The sequence below is a fragment of the Cynocephalus volans genome, chromosome 6 (genome assembly GCF_027409185.1).
Source record: "Cynocephalus volans isolate mCynVol1 chromosome 6, mCynVol1.pri, whole genome shotgun sequence".
Taxonomy (NCBI): Eukaryota; Metazoa; Chordata; class Mammalia; order Dermoptera; family Cynocephalidae; genus Cynocephalus; species Cynocephalus volans.
This window is the reverse complement of record NC_084465.1, coordinates 33176981-33204171: the sequence shown is the minus strand read 5'-3', so window position 1 is coordinate 33204171 and position 27191 is coordinate 33176981. Positions and strand designations below refer to the sequence as shown.

Here is a 27191-nt window from a genome sequence, read left to right as displayed (position 1 = left end):
TGTTATATACTGAAAAATAGTTACAATAAGGAAACAAGGTAAAATTAACGTAATGAGTTTAAATAAAAAGTCCTGATTCATAAATCCATAAAAACCATAGGTAGTCTTCAAGTCTCTTCTGTTAGATTATGCTACCTGTACATCTCTGTAGAATAAATAAAATATCAATATATAAGCACATGAATGAACAGTATAGCACTGCTGTTTTACGTATTAACAAACACATGTACCAAGGAAACAGAAGAGGAAATCTGGAATGTTTCAGTGCAGTCTCACAATCTCTAGAGTACAGGCATAAACTCACTAAATCCCTAGACATGGAAATATTCAAACAGTGTCAAGGAGGTAGAAGAAGAGAATTTGAAATGAATAGAAATCCCGACTTCAGGAAAAAAGTTTTCCAATATACAGAATGATTCCAGTATCCTTTACCATCTAACATTGCACAAGCTGTCCATCGTTACCAGAAATTTTCAAGTGAGATTTCTGAAGGGTTTATTCTCTGGAAAATATCTATGAATGCAGTCTTCAGATCAGGATAAGATAGACTCACATTACAGAAGACAAATTTATAGAACACTCCTTGGAACACAACCTTTCACTCAGAGAGGTGTTAAGATCACCAATCTACCTAATGTTATAATGGTTTTACTACCAGCAGAAGCTGAGTATAGTGGAGGTATACTGGGATTAGAGGATAAATATATCCTAGATACGAGGAGATGACTATAGGAAGAAAAAAATAATTCAATATTAAAAAGGCAAGGGAGACTTCACAGGGAAAATGGAAGAAATGAGAAAGACACATGTACTTAAGAGATATTTTGTAATTAGTCTAATCATAATGAAGATGAACAGATTATTTCAAATATAAAAATGATCCTTTTAACCTATAGGCAGAAATGTATCAAATGACAATTACCTTTCACCAAGAAGGACAAGTGTCCAGTGTCACTCATATTCAATGGCTGTGGAGCACTTGTGTGAGAAGAATCAATGAGTCAGTGACTACGAGCTTATATATACCCCTTATCCACCTAAAGCCTATCATAATACTTTCTGTGTTGTCAACAGTTATGTTTAATAAATTAGAGGTATAAATTGGGCTTATGGGAAATTACAAATAAATGATTTCATGCAATTTATGAACAGAAAGTTTCCATACTGCATAGTGGTCCACCTTATCTTTGAATCAAAAGAAGTCACAATTGTGCTACTGCAGACACACAGGGATGACCGTAACTCACCCTTCCCAGTTCTTTATCTTCCAAGGCCAGGACCCCAGTGCTTTCTGTGAAGAGTTTTACTTTGACCACAGGCCGAGGATGGGTAGTGGTAAAATCTCCTTGAGTTCCCCATCTGCAATGAAGTAACAAAGATCTTCTTTAAAATGCAGCATTAATTTTTTTTCCGGATACATGTGTCTCCATAGAAGGCACATTAAGCAATACAGAATCTTTTGTGGCTCAGTGAGATTTTTATCTTTCTTTTGTTTGTGACAGATGGCACCATCAAGAAGGAAAATAACAATAAACTCTACAGCTTGTAATAGTTATTCAGCTGTTCAGAAAATTAGCATGTTGGACATGAGTGCTGTAAGATTTACATTAAGGTAAAGCATTATAGATGTAGCTATTAAAATCTATAATTTCATTAATTCAAATGTGAATTATAACACCGCTTTTACAGACATCTAGGAAAAATTGCTAAGGGATTGTTTACATAAGTGATAGTTTCCCAGAGAACTATTTTTGCACGCTGAAGGTTTACCCCCAAATGGTTTTTTCTTGGAAAGTCTTAACTAAACATTGTCTTTTTTTTTTTTTTTTTAAATAGTGGAAGTAATTATCTCAGGTCAATTGCTTTATGTGACTTTTTAAAGCTCCCATTAAAAAGAAAGAAATATGCATCATAAAAATATGAGCATTTTACAGTTAATTTCCCAATACATTCTCTTAGGAATACAGTAAGTCTGTCGACATCTGGCTTTACAAATCATCATAACAAAATAACATGTTTTCTTGGCTTATCTTTTAATTAATAGCATCTTGCCTTTACCACACACCAATTCATTCTAGCTTATTTACAAACTTAACTGGCACACACCTGATATTAAAAAATCTTATCAATATTTCTCATGACTCTCGGAGATCACAGACAATGAGACAGCACAGAATGAAGAAAATGCCATTAAACAAAATACCACATAAGAGGAAGAAAGCATGAAATTTAGTCAAATAAAGATTCATGTTAAAAATAAATCATCAAATAAAAAAATACCAATTTTCTTATGTTGTCTTAAAAAAGAATTACCATTTTCATGGAGCTGTCTATATTTTATAAACATTATTGAGAAATTTTGCAAAATACAGAAAATTATTATACTTGAAAGTGAGTATAACAAAAAATTGAACTGTGATGATGCTTTCCTTTCCTATTATAGTATTTATAATATCATAAATGTGTACAATAAAGCAGAGCCCATTTCAATGACTGAAGAAACTAGCATGTAGATAAAGACAGTTCTTTTGCAACTAAAGTCATATGCCAGAGGGAAAAGAGAGACTCAGTTAGGATGGGAAAGTAGCTTAATTTCAATTTCAGACTTCTAGAAAGAGGTTAGCAAAGAATCTTTTTTTTTTTTTTTTTTTTTGACATTTTACAGCATTAAGTTGGTCTGAGATAAGGCAGAGGTAAAATAGAAATAAAAATCGATTTACAACCAAAATAAGGGAGCAGAGAAAAATTCTCAATTTAGTATGTGGAATATTAAGCCTTCAACACAGTCAGGCAAGCTGCCTGACAACTCTAGAGTAAATTCCCATGTCATACCCTTCTTTGTTTAGTATCGCATGGTTAAATTTGGAAGACTAACCCTTGCAGACATGTTCTTATAACTGAAATAAAAGATTTCTAGTAATCACGTAGGCACAGTCTAATAGCCTTCCACAGAATTTGCTGACCTTTTAAACTAAATTCTCTTCCTAAAACTGCTTTTATATATTAAATTGATGATATTTTTTCTCCTTTAATTTCAAAATCCTTTGAAAGTATTTATACCGCTTTCTATGTTCATTTGAAATTCCCACCCTACTCCAATAAGAGATTCTTCAAAGAGAAACTATTGACTGACCCCATTAACCAGCACTAAGGGACCTTGTAAGTTTTGTCTTTTCACCTCGTCCTCCTGCCATTCTACACGAAGGGAAATGTGTTGTCAGTTCCACTTTGCTAGACAGCATAACACAAATAATGCATATGCATAAACTGTGCTCTCACGTTTGCATAAATTTCCAGAAAATCGCCTTTGACCTTTGATCCTTCACAAACAAGCCTCTATAGTGCATCTCTCATTTACTCATTAAACTAGGGGCTGACCAGGGAGTTCCATTGGTTAGAGCATGGTGCTATAACCAAAAAAAAAAAAAAAAAAACTGTGAATGAAAGTATACACAAAAAAATGTCCATAAAATGAGATGCAGTTAAAGAAAAATAATAAAATAAAAACCAACATTCCCACTACTCAGGCTAAGATGGAGAATGTACCAGTACATTAAAAGAGCCCCTTGGTACTCGGCCTTGGTCACATGTTCTTCTCCTCTCCATCCCCCAACAACTCTGAAGTAGCCAGAATCCTGAATTTTATATTTTCATCCCCTTGAATTTCTTAAAGGAAATATTTTCAACATTTTATCTCTAAGCCTGATCATAGGTTTTTGGTGGATGGCCTTTAACAGGTAAAAGAAACTCCCTTCTGTATTAAGCACATGCATGCACATAAATAAATCAGAATATATGTATGTGTTCATAAAGTGTATATGTATATATATTACAGACAAATCATATATATGATATATGGAGACTGTGTGTGTTTTCATACATAAATACATATATACACACACAAATAAAAAAATATATATACACATATACATATAAAAGGGAGAGAAAGAGTGTGAGAAGAGAGAATATACATCCAGAAATGGATGCTCTATTTTATCAGACATTTTCCTACATCTATTGAGATCACTAGTGATTGTGGTAGATGATACATAGTCTCTTTTCTATCTTTCCAGAGATGAACTTAATTTTCTCTCTTAAAAAAAACAAACTGAAATACTAGGTTTAGTATGCTCATATTTTGTTTAGACTTTTATTTTTGTTATTTATTATACATACATGTGGGGTACAACATTGATTTTCAATGTGTGGTGGTTAGATCAGTATCAATGTTCACTGTTGATACTGGTCTGCAGATTTACTTTCTTTTATTTCCTTGTTTGGTTTTGGTTATGCCTAGCTTTATTGAATGAGCTAAAAAGCGCTATATTTTTATTCTCTGCAAGTGTTTGTATAAAATGAGCATTATCTGTTCTTAGAACTCATCTATTAAATTATTTGCATCCGGTGCTGCTTTGTGGAAAAACATTTGCTACTGATTCTGTTTCTTCACTGGTTACCCTTACTCAGGTTTTCTCTTTCCCCTTGAGCCAATTTTGACATTTTATATAAGTTTTTCAAAGTATTTGCACAAAACTGTAAATATCTCCTTTTCTGCTAACTCTCTACAACACCTGTATTTACGTCTCCTTTTCATCACTAATATTGTTTTTCTTCTTTTATCCATTTTTAAACTTGATAGAGATTTGTCTCTTCTATTTTTCTTTTCTGCCATCATTTGACTTTGATGATCCTCTTTATTACATGTTTATTTTCTACTTCATTACATTCTTCTCTATGTCATTTCATTGTAATTTATCTGTGTTAATTCTGCTGTTCTAAAATTTTAGGTTGAATGCATGAGTCATTAATTTTAAGCCTTTCTTCTGTTCTTGGTAAGCATTTATGGCTATAAATTTCCCTTAACCACTTTAACTACAGCATCCCATAAATTTACAATGTACTATTTATATTCGGATTGTGTTTTTTTTTTTTTTTTTAATGTGTGTGTGTGTATAACTTTTCCATGAATGTTCAAAAAGAAATGGTATTCTCCATTATGGGTACATTGTTACATATAGGGCCATCAGATCATATCTGTTTAATCTGTTTGATCTTTACTCACCTTTGGTACCTTTAATACAGCAAGGTAGAAGTACTGAGACATCTCACCAACACTGAAGCTTTGTCAATTTCCATTTATATTTTTGTCAACTTCTGATGTCCTTTTTGATGATATAAAATTGTTCAATAGTGATAATACCCATTGAGTATGAACTACTTATTACCTTTGACAATTCTAAGACTATGATTACTTTTCAATCATTACACTTGAGTAAAATTAGAAAAATAACACTATGCTAGGAATGGTAATAGAGACAGACAAGCTTAGAGAAGCCAGACAAGAAACTTAATATATTTCAGTTTAGACGATCACTTATTAGAAAACAAAAAATTACTTAAAATTATAAAAAGGCATTAATAATCTAGAATCTGGAAAGGAATCTGGGATATCCATTCCCAAAACCAGTATGTCAATTAAAGGAGTGCCTGGTAGGCAATCCACAAGAATATGTCTAGCTACAAGGTCTGAGACTTCTGAGTCAAGGGCAAGGAATACTAATGGTCAGTTTCCACGAAATGAGGAAGGTTTAAATAATGTGCTTCCAGGCAGTGAGAAGATGAGGCACAAGGTACCAGCAGAGCCTAACTGTAACAGGTCAGAGGACTAAGCTTTTACTGACATTCAACAGAAAAGTGCAATTTTAAGGGGTTACATAAATACTATGGTACTTAATAGTCTTTATAAATGCCAACATTCCAGGACACAAGCATAAATTGGCACTACTTTGAGAATTTCTCCTGTGAAAAGTAAAAGTTAAAAATGTATGTAGTTAGAAAAATGCTTATGATTCTAGAATGAACAGATTAAAATCCCAAGCCCACAACCCCTCTTAAAAAAATAAGGGGAAGGAAGAAGATAATAGGCCTATCTTCAAATATTCACCAAGACGTTTTCTTGTTTCCTACCTTAATTGTCATGTTTAAACACTTTCAGTAATTAATACCAGTTATTATCTTCCTACTATTTCCTCACTGTTATATGACAAAAGAATACATTACCCTTGCTGTCAATTTGCTTTGACTCAAAATACATAGCCTTTCTCTACTTCTATGAATGTATTATTTATGAGGATTCAGACCTCCAGTGCAAATGTTCAAAAGAATAAAATATCTACGAAGCACCTTTATGAGAACAGCAGGACTTCCTGACTATTAAAACACAGGGTAGTTCATCTTTCAACTGAAATAACTGACATTAATCATGTATTTGCTATTACATAAAGTATTTTAGAAATTTATCAGGAGCCAAAATATATGGTCGTGTCTTTTAGTCCATTAAGGTTCTTTATAGAAGTTTATCCTAACAAAACAATTGTAAGTATTGAACAAATAAGCAGGAATATTCACTACAGCATTATGTGTAACAGCAAAAACTTAAGCAACCTAAATATGAGAGGAATGCTTATCTAAATTATAGGGAATATGATGGAATATTTTGCTGCCATTTGTCATGATGGTTATAAAGGCAATATAAAACCACACATAATGTAAAATGAAGACAAAAGGAGAAGAAACAAAACTGAATATGTGCTATTCATTCAAAAAATTATTCGGTGATTTGAATGTGAAAGACAATATTCTAATGTCAGCAACTGAAGTCCCTATCCTCTTGGAACTTACATTCTAACAGAAGATTACAGACAATAAGTAATTTTATTATAATATACTGTAACACTTGAAGGGTCTTCAAAAAATTCATGGAAATGTGTATTATGAAAAAATTATGCATGGATTGCAAAATTTTTTTGCATAAAAATAAACTCATACTAACTTAATGTAATATGTCTAAACAGAATCTAATTTCAGGCACTAAGAAGGATAAAACATCAGTTTGCAAAATGCCCCTTTCAGAGCAACACGAATTCTGCTAAAATTGAAGCAAGAACAAACTTCAAATGTATGGTGAAGCTTGGGTGGAAGAATGGTGACATCATTGATGCTTTACAGAAAACTGCTCAAAGAAATCAGAAATTTACAAATGAATAACTCATTTAAGAAGGAAGGAGTTTACAAAAGAATAACTCATTTTAAGAAGGAACCAGACAATGCTGAAGATGAAGTCTGCAGCAGCAGACAGTCCGCAACAATTTGTGAGAAAAAAATTAATCTTGTTTGAATCCTAATTGCAGAGAACCTATGATTAACAGCAGAAACAATAGCCAACACCACAGACATCTAAACTGGTTCAGCTTACACAATTCTGACTGAAAAATGAAAGTTGAGCCAACTTTCTGCTTGATGAGTGCCAGAACTGTTGCACCCAGATCTCCTGCAAACAAGAGCAGAGCTTTCAATGGAAATTTTAAATAAATAGGATCATGATCTTGAAGTATTTCTTTGAATAACTGTAGCACATTAAACAAAGCTTTACCAGTATGATCCTGAAGACATAGCATGATCGAAGCAATGGCTACCGAGAGGTGGAAGTGGTTCAGTCAAAGCAAAAGCAGACTGGTAAAGAGCAAAGGTCATGGCAACAGTCTTTCTTTTAATGTTCAAGGCATTTCGCTTATTGACTATCAAGAGAGCCAAAGAATAATAATATCCGCTTAATATGGGAATGTTTTCAGAAAGTTAGCCAAAGCTCAAGCAGGAAAACACCCAGGAAAGTTTCACCAGAGAGTCCTTCTCTGCCACAACAACGTTCATTTGTTATTTTCTCTTTAACTCGTTTATGAGTTTTTAAAAATGTCTAGTTTAAAAAATATTAGGTAGCCAGTTCAATCAACTTGATTTACAGTTTCTGATTTTGACATCCTACTAAAAAAAGTCTCTCCTTAACCAAAGATTATATGGATAATAACCGATATTTTTTTGAATGTTTTCATTGCTTAAATCTTTAAGCTGTATGAAATAGTGACATGAGATGGTATTTTACTTAATTTTTCATTTGTGCCCATCTCATTTGGTTAAGAAGCCAAATACATTTATAAAATTACATAAACTTGGGTTTGGTTTTGAACTTTATGTCCTACAGATCTATCTCCTTGGCCGTGTTATACTGTTTTAATTATTATTAAGCTTTATAGGATATTACGATGTCCGAACATCAAAGAACATAGCAGAACAAAAAGAAAATAGATATTTCCAACTTACATTTCTATTTGAGAAAAAGGGAGGTCTCTCCATTTATTAAAATTTGCTCTAATATTTACTGGTGGAGTCTTAAACTTTTGTCTTCTTCTATTTAAATTCTACAAACTTTTTGTTTATTCATTTCACCATATCTTATATATTAGGTCCTAAGAAATCTACCTCCTTTACATTATCTGGTATATAAGAAAATTATGACTAAACTCTCTTCTTTTCTTCCTTTGATAGTTTTTCTTTTCATATCCAATTTATTAAATGCTTTTTAAAATGATGTTTTCTTTACCATACTATCATTAACTCTATTACAAAAGATTGCTATTAAAATTATCAAATAAAATTACATATACTTTCAGGAGCATCACTAATTTTATAATAGAAAGCATTAAGGATCTGACTACAGGGGTATAAATGAAAATCTTTAATGAATTACAAATAATTCTTAAATTTTTCATGCTATAATTTTTTTTAACAATCCAACTATATAGATAAATTATCATTCTCATAATTTAGGCATTTTAAGATTAACATGATATAACAAATTTCTCTGAGAACAGAGTTACAGTTGTGGTTCCTAACTCAAACATCCAAACACCAGATATTTGGTCGAACTGTTTAAAATATTCTCTTAGGAAGTAGAAAATCTTTCCAAAAGATTTATGCACTAGACTTTAAGTAGATTTGAGGTCTTTCTATTGTTCTACGGGGGATTTGCTAAAGAAACTGAATTTGCATTCACTCAATTCATGAACAGTAAGGACTGTGTTACTTTCAATGACTCGTATTTGGTGAGAAGGTAGATGGGTACCCTTCTCAAGCCCATTAACAGGAACCAAGAGGGAATAAGGATACTTGAGAATGGGATGCAACGAGTTTATCAGAAAGGCCTGACGGTATCCTCAAGAATGTCAAGCAGTAGTGCCTTGTTGAGGAGCCAGGCAAACTTGCCTGGTTGACTGAGGGCATACTGCTGTGCCCTGCTGTGTACAATTATTGTTATGCACTAGGCTCTAGGATCCTTTAGTTACATTAAACTGTATCCCTTGCCTACATCTGTTGGTATCTTTCTACTAGTCATTGCCCTGCTCCTTATGACCACATGTACTCTAAGGCCATTCTAACACGTTCTGAAGCCACTGGGAAGGTGGGTATGTACAACACATACATTAAAGGGATGTGTAAAATATACCAAGTAGATACAATACCCCATCATTACAAATGAACAGGGCTGGGCCGAGCCCATGGCGCACTCGGGAGAGTGCGGCGCTGGGAGCGTGGCGACACTCCCGCCGCGGGTTCGGATCCTATATAGGAATGGCCGGTGCACTCACTGGCTGAGTGCCGGTCACGAAAAAGACAAAAAAAATAAAAATAAAAATAAATAAATAAACAAACAGGGCTATTTCTTTTTAAGTGAATAATGTACTAACCTCTGACAATGAGGAATTAAGTTTAATAAGAATTACTAAGAGCCTGATTATTAAGTATATGAATAGAAATTAAATAATAAAACACAAAGTATTTAAAAAACAATGTTAAACACTGTACAAATGCTTTTAAATACAGCATTCCGAATTAATATCAGCAATTAAGACAGTCTTATGAAAAATTCTAAGCAGAAGACACTTATGGAAGAGCAGTTTTGATATTTGAAAAGTGCAACATTTCTAAGTTGTTTCACAGGGCCCAAGATTATCAAAGATTTATGCAACACTGAGGTACTTAAACCAAAAATTAAGGGGAAAGTGGTGAAGAAAACTAAGCTTTCACAAGAACAAAGGTAGCTTGGTCATTTACCATGGTCCAAACTGCAAGAGGTAAAGGAACTAATTTGGGGAAATTCAAGTGTCTGATTCCAACAGGCTGCTGCAAATCAAGAAACAGATTTGGGAGTGATTAAGATAGAAATGGTAGTAGAAGCTGTGAGAAGGAAGGAGCCAATGAAGGGTGCCCACTCAAATGCCACAATAGTAGGAACTTGTATCTGACAAGGCCAGGCCTATGCATCTATCTATATGCTTGTATGTGTACTTAAATGCATATTTATTATTCATTTAAAAATAAATAGGACACAGTATTCTACAACTTGTTCTTTTATACAGGACTATATCTTGAACTTCTTCATGTGACAGTACATGGATTCACGCAATTCTTTTTAACACTTTAAAGAATTCCCCTTGTATGGCTATGCCATAATTTCACCACTCTGCTGATGATGGCACTTTAAGGTTGTTTCCAGTCTTAATTTTTATAAGCAATGGTGAAACAGACAACTTTGTGTATATTCAACTGATTTTACATAAATATTGACAAAACCAAAAGACCAAGAATACAATTTAAGGTGGCCTAAGACTTTAAATTACTCTTAACTATAAAGGTTACCCTAAGTAAGAAGATTGACTCATAAAAAATGTACCTATCTTGTAAATAATATTTATTACAAATAGCTCCATTATAATCAAAATTCTAAATTTAAAAATAATGCATTTAATACAAAATCCAATATTATTTGCTACAATTTCAAAATTTTATTATAAACAAGCATCATTCCTCTTCAATTTAAATAGTTAATCTGTAGAATAGGTTTTAAACTTATTTTAATATATTGAACATGTTTTTACACAAATTTTCTATACATCTAATTGAATTAGTTTAAATTGGGTGATCAATACCGTTTATAAAAATTGCCTTACTTTTCATCATTACTGTTGTTGACATACTATAAGTATTTGAAATTTCAATTTGACATATCTAAATTGAGATGCACAGAGGTTAGTAATATACCAAAGGCAATACAGATATGACAATGAATGAAATTATGGCGTGAATTTCTAGGTCATGAAGATAAAATTTATCCAACAAATCACATTGTGATTTGAGACAAAGTATATACTACTCTATCTTTTCAAAAAAACCAAAAGAATGATTCTGCGTGGCTATACGTCAAAGGTAACAACCTTAATAAATTAATGATTCAAATATCATAACATTGTCCTAAACTTTTTTTATATGAGCAAGTGTGAAAAAAAATATTGATTAAAAAAAAAAAAAAAAAAAAAAAGAAAAGGATAGAAAAAACCTCAGAGCTAGTATCTGAGCCCTTGCCTACAGCAGAGTGCAGAGGCACTGAGAGAGCGATAAAGAGTGCGGACCTCAGAGATAGATTCCGGTCTTGTATACCAATTCTAACATGCAAAAGGACCCTGGGCAAATAACTTTACCATAACTTAATAATACTTTCTTCCTAATATCATTGAGGCATACATGAATATGATGCATATTAAAACCCATTAGAGCACAACACCTGTCACATAGAAAGTGCACAAAGAATGTTAACTATTCTTATTAGTACCCATATTAGTAGTATTACTTCAGCTCTATTCGCCTAAGCAAAATTATACCTATCTAAAAATATTGACAGTTTTGATCATTTTATAAAATGGCAACACCAGAATCCAGAAAATATCAGAAGCTACAAAGAGAGAGACACCAACTAACAGCAAAACATGGCAGAGAAAAACAGAGAGAAAAGAAAAAAAGAAAGAGGGAGGGAGGGGGATAAGAATGAGAGAAGGGAGAGAGAGAGAGACAAAGGGGAGAAAAGGACGGAGGATTTCTAAAAGTCCAACCTCAAACAAGTAAAGAAAACTGAGAGGTACTTTTAATCTTAATGTATTTTTGCATGTTGTCTTTTTAAGTTTCCTTTATAAAATAACTCCCAGTCCAAAATGCTGAAATGATGCAAATTTTAATAGAAGAAATAGAAAATAATCCTTTAAAGCAACTAAGTTTTATCATTATAGGCTTTTGGGAGGATCTCTCAAACACACTGATTAAAACTTTTTTTTATGATGGAAAGACAGTACAAAGTTATTTGTTTCTTCAAACACGATAAGGACAGAATAAATCCTGGGATGACACCTTATGCTTTAAGGCAGAAAAATATTTGGGGATGGGTTGGGGTGGGTAATAACTTTCATAGTAAGAGGAAAATCCTATGGGCTTCACATTCATTCTCTGTGTTACTGTCTCTTAGATGTTTCCCTTTCCCTTCAAAGAGAGCTCCCATGTCATTGCTATAAAGATTGCTAAAGCTCAAGAAAGAATAATAGAATATATTTGCCCTCTAAAGTCTGTATTTCTTTTATGAAGTATTCATGCCATTAAATCTTCATATCCAGAATAGAGAAATCATATTAAACTTGTACCATTTTCTTCTGGGAAAGTCCAGCAAGCATGTTAACATGAAATCAGGTTTCAGAAAAGATAGAAGACATAATCTCTCACAAGCATTTTCTTTTCTCTTCCTCATAGCAGGATAGTTCAAAGACATTAGCTTGAAGTATCTAATTTTAAAGAGAACAATTTGTCATATCATATCTTACATTACAATTTTACTTGGTTAAGACAGTACTAAAAATGTGCAACGTTTTATAAGATGAAAACCAAGATTTTTAAGAACTAATGTACAGGAAGACAGGCTAAATAATTGACATGTAAGATAAATTAACTTTAAGCATAAAGTTTGTTATACACATACAGATCCCCAGTGTGAGGTTTAAACAATAAAATGCAATGGTGGAAATGAGCACAACTATATTGCATGTACCAGTAATGAAACATCTACAGAAATTTACCAATGTGTTAGGTTCATACTGTTCCTATACCCTCAACTTTTAAGCTTATATGAGAACATAATCCTACTTGCTCCTGTTTTTTGACACCAAAGTAAAAGCTGGATGTTTAATATGAACTGGAAGAAAATCCTTTCAAATGTAATAGAATTAATAAATGATCCTTTAAAGATAAAAAGTACTATAGAAATGTAAAATATAGGGTTCCAAACTATTAGGTAATAGTTTTCACTAGATAATCAATACAGTGTATTACTACTAGTAAATTGGAGTGTCCATCACTTGCTAGAACTAGTTTTACCAAATATCTTCCAACAATTAATATCTAATTTGACAGATTTAAGAGGGGTTCATGTTCTTTGGGGCCAGTCACATGTGGGTTTAAAGATTTTTGCTTTATATTTTCTTAATTTGAAGGCCTTAGAATTGCCAAGTACCATCATGTCAGTACAATGGTACTTTGAAAAGATCGTGGAAAAATAGAATTAAAACAAAATATAAATCTATCCAAGAACTGTTTGAAGTACCCTCACAATCCTATTCTTAATGGCTTACATATAAAAACAAATGCTCCTTGGCTGTTTCCAGCTGCTCCAAAGGCAAAAAAATAGCAATACAGAAGCACATCCATCCTTCCTCCCTCATCTTCACACTGGCCCAAGATGTATTCAAGATTGCTACTTCCATGGACAGCACCCAGCTCAGTGCAGCCCTGGAGCTGGGATTACAGCTATGGGGGAGGAATGGATGCTTTTAGGCTTCTGGCCTAGCAGCAATTGGGCAGAAGATCCTTGGAGGACTGGGCAAGGAATAAGTCTGGTTCTTTGTGTGTCACCAGAACACACATTCTAGGGGAGGCAAAAGGTAAGGACTCCATAAATTTGGCCGTTCTTTTAAGTTAAGGCCAGAAGCAGTACAGACTTAGGCTCCATGGGGTCCCCATCTTCACTCCACCTCTCCATTTCCTCCGAGTCAAGCAAGGTAAGGTAATAAGGACTTTATTTGTTATAGGTCATCAGAGAAGCCTCCTATCTGATTGGTCATAGGGCAGAAAGACAGAGGGCTTAAAAGGGGAAGTGCCAGGCTGAATCATCTACACAGGATCATTGCATTTCCCCTGGGAGTGGTCCTTCTGGGGTCTCCCAGAAGATAAAACAACTTTTTTTCTTTCTTAAATGACAGTTTCTTTAGTTGACATAAAAAGACTTTCCAACTGCACAGAAGTAGTATAGAAGCAATAGAAGTCCCTGAATTATACAAACATCCTGGTTGCCAGATAGAGTAGTTGTCTGAGACTATTTCTGAAGGGGCTAAGAAGACAGCCAGAAGCACTGGGCACCCAACAGAGGCAAGCAGATACTAAAGCACACGGTGGGGCTCAAGAGCAGCCCCATGGGCAGCCAGTGAGTACCGGCACGGTGGTGTGCTGTACAGTGGTGACACGTCACAAGAAGCTGTGGGAGGAATCTGGTAATCTGCACAGACCAGAGAGTCACTGCTGGCCTCTCACTGCTTCTGGTTCCTATGAGGCCTACCCGCCTGTTACTCAGGAAAGGAAATTTCCTCCTGTTGCAGATTTCTGATGGTCAGTAACAACTAAGTTTTGAGATATCTTGGAACATCAACGCTATACTTATACAGACATGCTTTTAAGCTTAAGGATATTTAAATTGATTTTTTTTTCTTTTTTGGAAATAGTTTTTGACACTCATGAGATGACAGAAGCTCCATTAAGATTGTAAAGGGGTACTATGATCTATGTTTCTCCAACACTTACCTAGCTGGCTCTTGCAGGAATATTTAAATAACATTTTCTGTAATTCTCATTCTTAACATATGCAGCTCTGGAAGAGTACTTAATAAGCACCTGATATGTGTACATCATGAGTATGAATGATGAAAATGCAAAGATGAAGGAAAACAAACTGGCCTCCACAGACTCAGGCCTGTGGCAAAAGGGCAACATGAAATATAAACAAATACTAGAGCACTGAGAAAGTCTGCACACTGACCTTTGTTGAAAGGCAGAAATCTACTATGTTTATGACTTCTCTTAATAACTTCAGCTATATCCCCCAATGCAACCACCATTGTGCTTTGAAGATAAAAAACACGTGTTACATATTCAAGAGAGAAGACAATGATGTGTAGCAAGAATATGGATTTTGGAATCTAAGGAGTGTTTTTGAATATTGGTTTCCCTGCTGAAGATCTGAGTTAATTTAGGAACGTCAGTTAAATTTTTTGGAAGACTTGCTTTTATTATCTAGACAATAGGAACACTGCCTCATATAATTATTTGGGAAAATAAATAAAATCAGTAAAACACCTATCATCATATCTGGCATATTAGAAGGCTTACAAAATAAATGCTTTTTCTCAATTCACCAGAGCACCGCAGCTATCATCTGAATGTTTGTGCCCACTTAAAACTTAAGTTTTCAAATCCTAGCCCCAAGATGATGGTACGAGGTAGTGGGGTCTTTGGGAGGTGATTAGGTCTTGAGGGTGCAACCCTTATGGATGGCACTACCAAAAGAGGCTCCAGAGAGAGCCCTCACACTTCTACCATGAGGACACGGTGAGAAGGCATCATCTATGAACCAGTAAGTGGGCCATCACCAGACAACGAATCCACCAGCACACTGAACTTGGACATCCTAGCTTCTAGAATCATGAGATACAAATTTCTGTGACTTATAAGCCACCCAATCTATGGCATTTTGTTACAGCAACTCAAACAGACTAAGACAACCCTATTTTCCTGATGTCAGGACAGACATCCAAATGGCCAATACATGACTGCTCTCCCATCCAGCTTCTCTGAAGGGAAAGAGGCGCTGTGAGTGATCTTACATCCTATTTACTTCGTAAAGGGGTGATAACACATATATTAAGTATGATAGAAGACAGGTTCTAGAACGCCCTGTTTTATCCACACCAGTTGGTAAACAGCTTTTGCTTGTAGTTCTTTGATTTTTTGGAAGTCTATCAGTGCTGTATTAGCTGCAGAAACATGGCTAATGCATGTTTTGGCTTTATATATTCTCTCATCATTGAACATAAGGCACAATTATTTTTGTGTAAGTCATGCTACCCAATCATGAGGTAGGAAGCCCTTTGGGGAATGTTACACCAAACTCTAAGATATCATCTCAGATATTTGGAATTCCTAAAATCCATATTAAATCTGTACAGGCTATTTTTAGAAGAAATTCTGAAACAAAAGACAATAAGAAGTCCTTACACCACTTTGCAGTGGTACAAGGTTGGTGCTTGTTTTGGTTGCTCTAAGGACCTTATACCTAGATAAAGTTTAGCCCTCAGTCTATCAGTGGGAAGTCTATATAGAGACACAGTTAGTTCTCTTAAGAAAATTCAGGTCTCTCCCCATTTTGGCTGGTACATGCAGAGGGTGATTGCTTTCCGTTATTCACTCTGCCCTTGAGCTACCATGTTACCAAAAGAGTCTTATTTTAACAAGAGAGATAATAATAAAATGTAAAAAATTCAGTCCATGGCTGAGCTGACTAGAATGACCAAAGCCAAGAAAGAGGCCAAATGAAATAGTGGAGACACAGTGGTACACCCAGAGCAGTCAGCAGCACTGGAGGGAAGAGGAAGGTAATGCAGACTGGGTGCAATCCAAAAACGTCAGCTAAGGGTGGGCTGACCTGAAGATGATAAACCAGAAAAAAAGAGATATAAAGAGAGGGCTAAGGTAACTTGAGAAGCAAGAGAGAAAATCTGCTCTGTGATGTGATGTGCTTTATCCAGCTGCAAAAGGTAGTAACCAGTCATGAACAATTAACTAGCCCCCTGCAGTGATGGGAGTAGAGGAGCAAAGCTGCTGTCTTACATATGAACTATCTTTGCAAATGACTCTTTCTCACCAAGCTCCAGAATATGAAAGCAGTTCCTTTTTATAGCTCTGAGAAGTACTAAGAAAGTCTATATCTATAAACAAAAGCAAAAACTCTTAAGCACTGAGGTTGCCACCACAGAAAATGGGAAAAGGTAAAAGAGAAAATATAAGATAAGGGAACAATATGCTGGGATGAAGATTAATATCCTCAACATGGCTTTCAAGGCTAGAAATACCTGTACCTTAGCTATTCCTCAAACCTCATCCCAACCATTCTTCCCACAATCAACCCTTGCCCAGAAAGCTCCTGCTGCAGGGCATTTGCACTTGCCTGTTAGTACTAATGCTCATTCCCCACTGTCCCATTATCCTCGGCCAATGCCTGCTTAGATACTTGTCTTTCTGCTGCCAGCTCCAGGGTCACTCTCAGAAGACTTTCTTAACCAGCTCTACTGGATGACTCCTAAATAAGTCAGATTATTTTGCCATATATTTGCACAGGATCATATTCTTTTCTTCAAAGCAATTACCCAGTTTGTAACAGTATGTTCCTAGGTATTTAGTTGTTAATGGCTATTTCCTCCCTTTAGATTACAAGCACCATGTGCCATAGTCATATCTGATTTTAGTTATCATTTCAACCCCAGAATATGTACAGTGCTTGGTACCGAGGAGAGCTCAATAATTATTTGTTGAATAGAGAAATCAATGAATGACATGATATACTTTATCCTAACCAATCTTTAAAGGACTACAAGGAGGGCCACAACAGTTGGATGACTAAGTTTTCTCAACAGTATATTTTACTATGCTAAATGTAGGAGGAGAATTGCATCAGGTCAGGAATTGTGCTCACAACATTACCGCCACATTGGACAATTGCACAAATTGGATAGACAATAGCTCTAGCTCAGACTGCCACTGATATACACAAAAACATGCAAAATATTCCATGTTTTCAGATTAACAGTTTTTACAGAGAATGCAATCAACTGAAGGGGGGAGGTATATTAAATAAGAGCAACCACCTGACTTGAAAACCACTTCCGCAGTTTAAAATACATTACATTTAACTAACATCATATTACCAGTGATTTTAGCATGTTTACAGTAACTCATATTTTGACTTAAGTGAATATCTACATATCAGAACTGTCACAACTGATAAATGACACAGGTACATATTTTAAATGTGTTTACCTGAGACTACTGTTCATTTCTGACCCAATCTCTCTGCTCAGCCAACTATGAAGAGAACTTTCTTTAGGCAAAATTCATCACTGGGCAGCAGGTGTCTTTTAATAAATTATTCAATAAAGATTTTATTTATTATTTTGAGAGCTCAAATTTAGTTTTAAGCATTTTGGTGCTTGAACAAAACTATTTTTGTGGTATTTTTTCCCACTTGTCTTGTCGGGTTCACTTTCCCTATCATCACTGTGTCCACACCTTACTTCTACTTTGTTATAGAATACTACCCAAGAATTAAATGCTATTTGACTACTTAAGTAGTAATGATGATTTTCTCTATGAGACGAATCTGAGAGGTTTTTTTTTTAATTTACTAAAAATTCTTCCCTGAAATGAAAAAATGAAATATTGAGACACAGTCCATTTGTACATATTGTAAAACCACATGCCACTTAAAGGTTAGAAAACAGTTTACCTACAATTTCCCTTTTAATACCTCATAAACATTAAATTAACCAATCAACTAATACATCTGATATAACTTTGGAAGAATCATAAAATGTAATTGTGGATTTGTATTCCAATTTAATCTGGTGAAATATATTCAGCATATTTTTCAATGGATGCATACAAAATTATGGCAAAGGCAGACTTGGCATCTTCTTAACATTTGATTTTTTTGAAAAAGGAATAACACGAAGATGAATTATTCTAATGAAACATTATCTGGGTCCTTCAACCACAAAAATCATATGTGTTTACAAAACAGAGTGAATTTAGTTGCCTGGTTAGGTATTTAATTTTTTTTGAATGAAAATTTCCTTTTTCTTAGATTACTATATAAATATATATTTTAGCTATTGCTTTGTTAGCCCTTATTTACATATGCAAAAGTTAGAATAAGCAATGTGCGTGGAAAAACTTTAGGTGAAAACAAGTATGGTTGTATATTTGGTTAAATAAAAATACTCTACCTTTGCTACAAAGATGTCTTTTTGAAAGCTACACACCATGCTTTCCAACTCAGAATGTTATAACAGCTTTAGGAACATTAAAATTCCAGCTTATTTTTAAGGAGTATTTTCTCCAAGAAACTCCATGTGATTTATAGAGGAGATTTTAATAATATATACTGTTGTTTTTGTTGCTGCAAAAATGTTCCGGATGAATAAGATGGGATGTTAATGTAGTATAATTTGCAATTTGTGAAGGAAGATTTGGGCCACAGAAAGTGATTTGCATCATGTCACTTAGCAGATTGTATTTAATTGTGTAGTGGGTGGAAATTAGGGTGACAACTGGCTCCCAGCTGCTATTAAGGCCATTCAGACTCATTTTAACTTTCTTGCACATAAATACTAGAAAGCTAGTCAGTGCACAGCTACAGTTTTACAGGCATATCTAATTTTTGTTAATCAGTATCCTCCCTATAGATGAATTACTTTCACTGGTACTTCATTAATAGATTCAAAATAATACTATTGTCAATAGTACAGCCACCTGGTATACAACATATAGTCAGCTACCTGGTATACAACATACAGCCAGCTGCATATTATTTTGAATCTATTACAAAGTACCAGTGAAAGTAATTCAATATTATTGGAGGTCAAATGCTTCATCAAATGGTAGCTAGTCACAGAGCTAGATACTGGGGGTACAATGCTGAAGAGACCTGCCCTCTGTCTTCAGGGAGCACACAGTTTCTGAGAAGCAGCAGACAAAGAGAGAGACAACTAGTACACACAGTGAGAGTTCCAAGACTGAGAAAACACAAGTTGTTACAGAAGCCCTCTGGGGGAGGTGGGGGGCAGGGGCTCAGTGAAAGCTTCACAGACAAGAGCACCCAAAACTGAGCCTTCCAGGAAAATTAAAGGGTGGGTAGTTAGGTACAGAATGAAAGGGAGGTAAGCCACATGCCAGGACACACAGTGGGTGGTTCTCGCCAGAGATGGTGTCTCCTCCTGCTAGGGGGCATTTAAAAATGCGTGCAGGCAGAGGTCAGGGAAGCTAAATAACCCACCATGAAAGGGACAGCTGCAATGATGAAAACTACTCCCACCAAAACACAACAGCACTTCTGCTTGGAAACACTGTAGAGTATAGAATCTAAGCTGGAGAGATGCAGGAGATGCAGACGTAGTGGAAGTCAGGTCATGCTGAGGCTTTCATGTCAGACTTCATCCTGAAGGCAAAGGGAAATGATAAGGAGGAAGATGACAGAATTGGGTATGTGTTCTAGAAATTGGACTGGAGTGGAGGCAAGAATGGAGGCAGGGAGACCAAACAGAAGCTCCTGGGATAAACCTAGCACGGGCCCAAACCAAGGTGCTGGCAATGACGATTGGGTAAGGGAGACAGATGGGTTGGGCATGAAGGATGCAGAAATAATAGGATTTAGATGTGGGGATTAGAAAGAAGAAGAAATTATAAATTGCTAAATTTCTGACTAGAAATACCACACATGGAGATGGTAAACAGAAAAGGAGAGTGCTTAAAAGTGAAAAACAAGTACTTCTATTTTGAATTTGTTGAATTTCAAGAATCTGTAAGATATCCAAGTGAAGATATCCAGCCAGAAGAAAGATATGCTGTCCAGTACTAATCTGGATAACTAAAAAGTGAATTCTATTGGTCGCAGAATTTCTTTTAGTAACAGTTTTCCTTCTACATCTGAAATCTATTTCTTTGTATTTTATTTTTATTTTTAGTTGAAGCATAATTGATTATACATAATTTTGAGGGTACAACACTGACTACTATTAGGTGTTGGCCCTTTGCAAAAGTTTCTTTCAGAATAGACAATAATACAATGTATAATATGAATTGCTTACATATTAAAGTAACACAGAATAAATTGTACCTATCTCCTATCTAATAAAAGAGAATGATTATATTTTACAGTGAAATTCTTGCTCACCCATGCCATATGGATAAATATCTCTAGATCAGATTAATTATCCTCCTTGTAATATATCTTAATTTACATAAGCAGTGCTATAAAACTGAACTGTTTTGATCAATTCATAAGAATGTGCTGTTTGATTATTACATCTTTAGACTGGTTGTAAGAAAAGGATGATTATAAAATGGATGGGCACTCTTTGCCCATGCCACCAGAAGCCACACGATGGAAAGAAAACAAAGGAAAACAACACGTGCAGGAACAGAAAGAGCAGCCCCATGGAGTCAAAGCAACTAAGTAAGCCAAGCTCAGCTTGGTATAAATAAGCTTTGTCTTTCTAAAGATCCCCTCCAACTGTGGCAAAACAGCAAAGGTCACTGGCTAGGTTGGGGGCCTGCTCTGAAAAACGGAGCCATGAAACATTCACAGATATGCCTAAGAAAATATTAATGATGAAATTTTAATGTAATCACCAATTTGATTATGGGGGAAACATGTCCATCTGTTAGTAAGTCTCCATCACAAAAGTGACTAATCACATTAAGTCCACAAACTTGCTCTGAGCCTTCCAGAAAAAAACTGTTACTTCTGCAATTTTAATGAGTTTGCAGCAGCAGAAATCAGGACCCTTATTCTAAGCTATTTATAATTCTAGTCCCACTATTAGAAGGTATGTGCTTAGCAAGGAGCTCAAATAAACAGTAAAGTCCAACAAAACCCTGCTATGACATGAATTTGTTCAGAGCTGAACTTAGAATAACTTATGTCTGTTTTGGTCTTACTTATCAAAGGATTCATTTACAAAAGTACTAATGAGCCTCTCCCCCAGAAGTTGGTTCAGTGGCCCTCACCCAGAATCCAGCATTTGCAGAGAGAGAATGTGAGAATAAGGCAACCTGAAACACTGCCCACATGTAAAACAAACAATTGGATGGGAACATTTTTCATTTTAGAGGGACCTAGAGCTAAAGTTGTTTAATGCTGGTATAAATATAGACCTTTAGCTACTGATTTCACCTTAGCAAAAACACAAGACTACATTAGGAACACAATTTTTAAATGTGAAAGACAATAGGTTAAGTTTTTACATCCTAAAAATTATATTCATAGTGAATAAATATTGTTTCACTTTTTTTCCTAGAAAAATGTAGAACACTTCATCTCTACCATTTTGGCAGAGCAATATAAAATTTGTGACTTTTTTCACATTCAAATATTAAATTTTTTGAAGATTCCTATGAGAATTTGCCAAATTCAATATAATCCAAATGTTGCCATCTGCCAGGAAAGCTATATATCATGGTGAAAAGAGGAAAATTAAACATTAGAACACAGTGAGACTTTCATAGACTTGCTCCAGGTAAAATTTTGCTATTTTACAAGCCAAAAGATTTCAAGTCTTTGCCAACCAAATCCATCTTGCATTTTATGTAATAAGGAAATCTTAGCCAGGAATGCAAAAGTGTTGCTTGTCTAAGAATTGACTAATTCTTCACTTTTAATTTTTTTGCCGCACTTACCATTACCCTGGTTTCTTTGGTGGTATTAAGTCACTGAAGTTCTTTCTGAGATCAAAATAAATTAAAAATAGGCTTGTCTTGACATCTTTGAAAAAAATCTCTTTAAATAATGTTATGCCGATATCTTTGCAGTAATGTTTTTGGAGCCTATAGTTTTAATTTGGAAGATATTTAAGTGCAAATAAAACCCCGAAGTTTACAAAGACTTTCTCTTTCCTGAAGTCAAAAACAAAACTGTTATACCTTCAAGATAACAGAGTTCCTTCCTATACTTAGAACAGTTTCTTCACATTTCATAGGGAAGGAGAAACTATCATGAATAGGGGTCTCACTCTGTCAGTACTTTAAAAAAATTTATTTTAAATATCCCTTCTAAACAGGAAATCTTAGAATTTATGATTTTTTTAAGAAAAATTCTATTAATTTAAAAATAATCAGATTGACAATAGTCTTACTAAATAACACAGGAACAAAAAATATTATATATAAAATATGAGGAGGAAAAGCATTGTCATAGATATTTTAATAAAAGTAAGGGGAAAATGTCACTTAGGTGGTATGGGCTGAAAATTTCTTTTCAAACAGGAGAACTTGTAGCAGATTCATATACTTATAAAATAATTATATAATTCATATCAGAATCATGACCAATGTGAGAGGACAAAAAAAGTTCATTTTCTTCAAATAGGAATTACTCCATTTGAATGTATGAGCTAGGAGGTGTATAGCATACATTTAAGATAAATTTCACTTGCAAAGAATGTAAATCTTCATCTTATTACTACCATTGCAATTATATTTATACAATTACCTAACTGAAAAATTTCTATATAACGATGTGTACAGACATAAACACACTATGGGTATTAAAAAACAAATTTTTTTTTCTATGAAGCTATACATAAATCACTAGAATGAATATAAAAATGGAAATATATTGCACTATGGTTAAGTAAAAAAGTGCTAAAAATGAAGAGAGTGTTCGGAGATCAATCTGATTGCAAAATCTTCACAAAGGTGAACAGATACTGAGACATTAATCAGAGTTCCTGGACAGAAAGAGGCCAGAGAAGCATTGTGTGCACACATACAGAGGCAGGAGACAGAACCACACTGTGTGCTCCCACTCTGCTTGGATCTCTAGTTCATCATGGCCATTCGAATACTCTGATTAACAAACAACCTTCTCTTTCTCCGTCTAACCACCGAGGGCCTACATAGGATTCCAAGATATTTTTATAAGCTCTTTCAGATTTCCCTATATCTGAAAAACTACTAATAATATAAGGTTATGCTCAATTTAGGGTTATCCTTTCTTTTGCTGATCCACATGTCAATTACAGTAGGAGTCCACAGCTGCACTTCAATTCCACAATTCCAGAACAGGTAACAGTTGAGCTCCCTGCACATAATGTATTAACACGGTGCCAACATGAAAGACACGGATACAAAGTTACTGTCAGCAGCTGCAGGATACCATGCTGCACCCAGCTAGCGAGGCTTTGATGGCTGCATTTCACCACAGCAGATATAAATTTTCAATGACATCAACTTAGAAACAAAACCAATGTTGCTGGTGAATATATGACAACCACGGAATGTTTTCTCTTCATAACTGACACTACAGAATTATTCATATTGAAAACTACCTCATTTTGATGGAAACTGTCAAATCTTTAAAAAAAAATTGGTTATGGGGTACTCACCAAATAAATATTACTTGACAATATAAACACCCAAACTAAAAAATCTCAGGCAAGACTCAGGAGACAAAACCACAACCACATTTCACTTCATAAAGCAATGCTGTTTTAATGTCAAAAGCATTCAATCCTTCATTAAGTGTAGGACCCCTCCTGGAAATTCCCTGGACTTAATATGATGCTAAAAGAAAAGGTTTAAAGAAAGTAGAAAAATGAACACAAGAGTAGAGAAATATAAAAGTAAGCACAGGAAGTAAAGGCTAAAAGAAAAAACATTGACTACATGGGGAGATGTAAAAGCAGAAAAACATGACTGAATGCTCCTATGTGAACCATCCCAATTAATTCACAAAATAATCCTTGAAATAGGTACTACTGACCCTATTTTAAAAATGAGGAAGCAGACTCAAAGAGATTTAAGTAACCAGCTATAGTAACACAGCCAATGTGTAGCAAGGCTGGTATGTATCACTCTTTCCCTTAAAACCAAGTTGCCCTGATAAAGATCCACTATTATCTCCTTGAAATTAGCATTTTCAAATCTTGAAATTTTGAATTCTTGAAAAGCTCTACTACTGTGTGGTCTCACTTATATGTGAAATCTAAAAAGGTCAGATTCATAGAAACAAAGGGTAGAACAGTGGTTGTCAGAGGTGGGGGATGGGAGTGGGGGCAGGGGCTGCTGGTGGTTGGGGGAAATGAGGGGATGTTGATCAAAGGCTACAAACTTTCGGTTATAAGACAAACAAGTTCTAGGGATCTAACGGGTAGTGATGGATTTAACTAATTTGATTGTGATAATCATTACGCAATGCATACATACATCAAATAACCATGTTGTATACCTTGAATACATACAAACTTTGTCAATTAAATCATGCAAAATTAAAAAGAACAACGCTACTTCCTTAATTTTCACCCAATGTATTTCTTTCTGTTTTTAAATATTATGGTATCTGGTGATTTTTCAAAGCATGCATTTATTTACCAACTCACCTCAAATGCTACTCAGTTACATTTTTTTCAAATGTCTTTCCTACTTATAGACATCATCATTCTTCTTCAGTCATTGATTGTTCTGAGGATCCTGGAAAATCCTTCCCATGTGCTCCCCGCCCCCCCCCTTTCGGAGCAATACTCTAAGCAGCTATTACTGTGCTTGTCTTCCAAGAGAAGATTCAAGCTTTTGTGACCCCTCAGGAATCCGGCCTGATTTGGTAAAGATTTGAACCAGCAGCATGGAGGTAGCTGCAAGTGTATCTCCTGGAGTGCCGCACTGAGCTCAGGATGTAAGGGTGGCAGCAGCTAAGGATCAAGGCATTTCCTCTCACTGTACGGGTTAAGCAGTCTGCATGACAACAGTAAAGTCTTCTGACCTCAGGACTTAGTTCTGGCTCCCATACACGGCATGTCCTAGAAAAGCAGCCTTCAAACTTATTCTCATGCACTTCCTAAAATAATTTTGAAAAATTATATAATCTCTTCTTTTAAGTGAACATGTAGAAATTTTTAATGTAAATTTAGAGTTGCAAGGGGTATAATTTCTGGTGCATTATAAACACTGACATTTTGCATAAAAATGTGAGTTATCACTCTTAAGTACAGCCAATGGAATCTAACTACTGTAGCAATATGGTCCCATAACCACCCACTTAAAAAATACTATAAAACTCTTTTTTTAAACAGAAATTTACATTATTTCTTTTTTCCTTGAACTCTCACTCTGACTCCTTTTGGAAACAGAGTTTTACCCTACTGTAATAAATTTTAATGCTTATACATGTTTTATTAATGACTCTATCATAATTATCTGTATTTGATTTATATATTAAATTTTTATTTTTTTCTGATCATAAGACTCTAGTACTAAATATTCCTGAAGCTGAGTTTTTATTAGAATTACTCTAGTACCCAAGTGATTTAAAATAAATATATTTATCACAAATATGTATTAAAAATAAATATAAAAATTAGTTTATGAGATATGCATCTTAATGAAATAAATAAGTGCTATTTTTTCTATTTAGTTCATGTATCTACAGATGACTATTACTTTTTTTAACATTTAAAAAAATTGTATTCATAATTGACACACAATAATTGTACATATTTCTGGGTTACCATGTGATGTTACACATGTACACACTGCATAATGATCATGTCAGGGTAACATGACTATTACTTAACTCTAGATTGAGACAGAGTTCGGCATCCATGTTAATCCAGGTTTTGTTTTTTCTGTTGCAAACTCTGAGAAAATAAGTAGATGGGGGCATCATTATAGCAATATCCATCAATTTGTTTCATTCTTTCCTATTTAAATGTTCTCAAATCATACAACAATTAATAAGTAAAAGCTATGTTTCAATTATTTAGCAGTTGAACACTTGAATAAATCATTCGTCTACTTTGTTGAAAGCAAAGTAGTAGAAGCCACCTAATTTGCAGAAGGATTTATTACATCATCAATCACTTTTCTGAAAACTAACAGTTACTATTATACGTTTCCTTTGATGGTACTGTGAACGTTTTTCCATTCTAGGACAAGAACTACAGTAAGACTTAAGTTGGGTAAGAGTGTACCTTTCTTCTGTAAAGTAGGAGAAGGGCAACCATGAAAAGGAGGCTGAGAAAGAGAACTTGCACATAGCAGGCCCCTTCCCAGACAGAAGAGATTCAGGAAAGAGTACTTATGGAAGAAGAGGATTCATATGTCAATTCTACTGAAACTATACTTGTGCCTATATATCTCTTGGGACGTGTCATGTTTATCCAGGTAGTCTCACATCTCAGTTGAAAAAACATTGTTCCAGACAGGATAGCAAGCATTTGGAAATGATCATGGAACTCCAGCCTAACGTGAGCACTTGTAAGAAAAAGAACTGGCCCTTTAACACAATTATGTTTTCCATGGAATTTCTAGAAAAATAGGAGCTTGGGATGGGAGAACAAGAACTAGACTTCCTGCTCATCTGAGCAGGTGATGGCCAGGTGTCATACCCTGAGACCTACTGGGAGACTCTTTTTTTAAAAATACTGTGAACAGTAGAAAAAGCACTTCCATTAGATCATCGAGCACCTACTAAGCCATATTACTGGCTGGTGCCAGGGGAGGATCAGGAGTATAATATTCAGTCTTTGTCTTCAAGGAGATTCCAAGTTACTTGAACCATCTGCTAAGGAAAGAAAAAGCAAGCAGGAAAAGAGTTATGATACTAAACC

At 34.8% G+C, this 27191-nt stretch overlaps 1 protein-coding gene across 13 annotated transcripts in view; it reads right to left on the bottom strand.

Moving 5' to 3' along the window:
- Positions 1–27191, bottom strand: part of CADPS2 (calcium dependent secretion activator 2) — a 498805-nt gene that overhangs the window by 259119 nt on the left and 212495 nt on the right. For all 13 annotated transcript variants that reach the window (XM_063101364.1, XM_063101369.1, XM_063101373.1 and 10 more), the window contains exon 7: positions 1248–1359. In XM_063101364.1, the coding sequence (XP_062957434.1) occupies positions 1248–1359 (112 nt within the window). The remainder of the gene's footprint in view (positions 1–1247; positions 1360–27191) is intronic.